This window comes from Scyliorhinus canicula, chromosome 24 (assembly GCF_902713615.1).
Source record: "Scyliorhinus canicula chromosome 24, sScyCan1.1, whole genome shotgun sequence".
Lineage (NCBI taxonomy): Eukaryota > Metazoa > Chordata > Chondrichthyes > Carcharhiniformes > Scyliorhinidae > Scyliorhinus > Scyliorhinus canicula.
The window spans coordinates 5,319,441-5,322,999 of NC_052169.1; the positions used below are offsets into that span (position 1 = coordinate 5,319,441).

Below are 3,559 nucleotides of genomic sequence, written 5' to 3' on the forward strand. Positions count from 1 at the left end.
TTACAGAGTGTTCAAGGTCGGAGGCTGATCAGGAGGCCCCCATGGGAAGTGCATCAATTTATTTGTGGAGCGAAGATCTTGTCCAGGAAAGTTCATTACACTAGTACGTCGAAGTCTTGGTTTTTACTCTGCATTCCCGTGAGGATCTCTGGCCGTAGCTCTTCAGTGTGAGAACCACGACTGACTTACATTTTAATTGAAGCATTTTCGAGCACTCATACTGTCACGCTAAATAGGTCGCTTTAGCTCCTCAATAACCAGCTTGGGCCATTCCGAGAGTGGACTGCACTGTCTCCAGTATTAGAGCGAATGGGTCCTTGTTGAATGCTGAAGAATTACATGGCCACTTACCACAATGGGGGTGAGAGGTTTTAGTTACAAAACATAAGGTGGCCATTCGGCCCTTCTAGCCTGCTCCACCATTCATTATGATCATGACTGATCGCCCAATTCAGTAACCTGTTCCCACTTCCCCCCCCATTTCCTTTGATCTCTTTAGCCCCAAGGGATATATCTTACTCTTTCTTGAAAACATAACATGTTTTGGCCTCAACTGCTTTCTGTTGAAGCGAATTCCACAGGCTCCCCACTCTCTGGGTGAACAGATTTGTTCTTCTCTCAGCCTTAAATGGTTCACCCCGTTTGCTCCATCTGTGACCCCTGGTATCTGTGATTAGGGACATCCTTCCTTGTATCTACCCTGTCTGGCCCTGTTAGAATTGTTATAGGTGTCTGAGATGCCCCCTCATTTTGAACTCCAACGGATATGATCCTTTTCTACCCTTTTTTTTCTCTTTTTTTTAAAACAAATTTAGAGTAACTTGATTCTTTTTTTTTTCTAATTAAGGGGCAATTTAGCGTGGCCAATCCACCCAGCCTGCACATCTTTGGGTTGTGGGAGTGAGACCCATGCAGACACTGGGAGAATGTGCAAACTCCGCACGGACAGTGACCCGGGGCCGGGATCGAACTCGGGTCCTCGGGGGTGTGAGGCAGCAGTGCTAACCCACTGTGCTACGGTGCCTCCCTCAGCGAATATAATCCGAACTGACTCGGTCTCTCCTCCTATGTCAGTCCCGCCATCCCTGGAATCGGTCTAGCCAACCTTTGCTTCACTCCCTCTGCAGCAATAACACCTTTCACTGTATATCTGCGGTGCAGAAAGAGGCCATTCGGCCCATCGAGTCTGCACCGGCCCTATGAAAGAGCACCCCACCCAGGCCCATTCCCCCGCCCTATCCCTGTAACACCACCTAACCTTCCTCGGATAAGGAGACCAAAACTGCGCACTATTCCAGGCGTGGCCTCTCCAAGGATCCTGTATAATTGCAGCGAGACATCCCTGCTCCTGCACTCACATTCTCTCCCCATGAATGCCAATGTACCATTTGCCGCCTTTACCACCTGCGGCACCTGCACGCATATTTTCAGTGACTGGTCTATGAGGACACCCAGGTCTCGTTGCACTCTCCCCTCTCTCAATCTGTGGCCATTCCGATAATCTGCCAATCTTATTTTGCTACCATGGTGGATAACCTCGCATTTCCCCAAATTGAACTGTATCTGCCATGCGTTTGCCCACTCACTCAACTTGACCAAATCCCACTGAAGCATCTCTGCGTCCTCCTCACAGCTCACCCTCCCACCCAACTTGGCGCCATCTGAAAATTTGGAGATATTACATTTAATTCCTTCACCTAAATCATCAATATATCTTGTGAACAGCTGGGGTCCCAGCACCGACCCCTGCTCCACTCCACTAGTCACTGCCTGCCATTTAGAAAATTGTTTGTTCCTGCTCTTTGTTCCTTGTCTGCCAACCAGCTTGCTGGTCACGAGGTTGGAAGCGGAGATTTCTGATTGCAAAAGGATGTAGGGTGCGCACTTGAGGGCAATAAACTTGCAGGGCTACAGGGATAGAGTGGATTGCTCTCCAGGAAACCAGCATGGACTCCAATGGGCCAAATGGCCAGCACCTGTGCCACAGTGAGTTGAATGAGTGAATACCAATTGTGTGGTTGGACAGCACTTGCTGAGAATTAGCGTGCTAAGAATGACACTAACAAGCAATTTAAGATTACCCGCCGTTGAGCTGACAGAGTGGTTCACTCACGCTTGCTGGGAGCTACATATATTGGTGCTCGGGGACCTGTCCTCTGCAGCTAAAATGAACATGTCCAGGCTGTCCGCCTTTTTTGAATTAAACAAAAGCGTGGGAATTGATAGCTCCCTGGGGCATTCTCCATGGCAACACCTCAACCAATCAGAGTCGGCTTGCAATCCTCTGCACCCTTTTCCCGTACAGTATAAACAGATGCTCCCTTTGAAATTTGGCACTCGTGCATCTGTCCTGAAATAGTGCAAGATTAAAAGCTTCGACAGCATGTCTTTTTTTTGCCCAGGGATAAATCTTTCACTTTTTGTGATTAATGATTGTGATAGAATTGACACACTTTGTGTTTATATTGGTAACATGACCGTTAATTTCATTTCTCTTTCAGTATGCAGTGGTATGGATATCAGAAATCACGTGGGCGATCTTCGGCAGCTGGAGAACTGCACCATAATAGAGGGCTACCTGCAGATCCTGCTCATCTTCAAAGGAAAAGCGGAAGACTTCCGCGCCCTCCGATTCCCAAAGCTGACGGTCATCACCGATTACCTGCTGCTGTACCGCGTCTACGGGCTGGAGACGCTGAGGGATCTCTTTCCGAACCTCGCCGTCATCCGCGGGATCAACCTGTTCTTCAACTACGCCTTGGTCATCTTCGAAATGATTCACTTGAAGGAGATCGGGCTGTACAGCCTCCAGAATATCACCCGGGGCGCCGTTCGCATCGAGAAGAACCACGACCTCTGCTACCTGTCCACCATTGACTGGTCCCTTATCCTGGACCCCGTGGAGAATAACTACATCGATCGGAATAAGCAGCAGAGTGAGTGCGGGGACGTCTGCCCGGGAACCATGGAGGACCGGCCACTTTGTGCAAAGACTGGCATGAACAACCAGTACAATTACCGCTGCTGGAATGCCAACCACTGCCAGAAAGGTAGGGCTGACCTCTGACCTTTCACCTGATGAACTAGTGAATGGTTTGAATCTTGAGTTGCACAGATTTTGCATCTTCCCGTGAGTGTGTCTGTCCTTCCTTCCTCTGGGGGTGGGGTTGGGGGAAGGGCGTGGTGGGGTATGTGGGGGGGCTGGTGGTGTGTGTGGGGGGGGGCTGGTGTGTGGGTGAGGGGGGTGGGGTGTGTGCGGGGGGTGGCGGGTTGGGTGTGTTGTGAGGGGGGTGTGTCTCTGGGTGGGTGGGAGCAGGGCGGGATGTGTGGGGGTGGGGTGGGTTGTGTGTGGGGGTGGGGGTTGTGTGTGGGGGTGGGGGGTGTGTGTGTGTGGGGGGGGGGGTGGGTGGTGTGTGTATGGGGGGAATGTGTGGGTGTGGTGTGGGGGTGGGGTGTGTGGGGGTGGGGGTTGGATGTGTGTGGGGGTGGGGGTTGGATGTGTGTAGGGGTGGGGTGTGTGTGTGTGGGGTGTGTGTGTGTGTGGGGGGTGGGGTGTGTG

General features: G+C 51.3%; 1 protein-coding gene across 1 annotated transcript in view; it reads left to right on the top strand.

Annotated features, from left to right (window-relative positions):
• The first annotated feature begins 2,512 nt into the window (after positions 1-2,512).
• igf1ra (insulin-like growth factor 1a receptor) overlaps positions 2,513-3,559 on the top strand; it is a 135,714-nt gene continuing 134,667 nt past the window's right edge. Inside the window, exon 1 of the mRNA XM_038784459.1 lies at positions 2,513-3,050. Within this exon, the coding sequence (XP_038640387.1) occupies positions 2,513-3,050 (538 nt within the window). The remainder of the gene's footprint in view (positions 3,051-3,559) is intronic.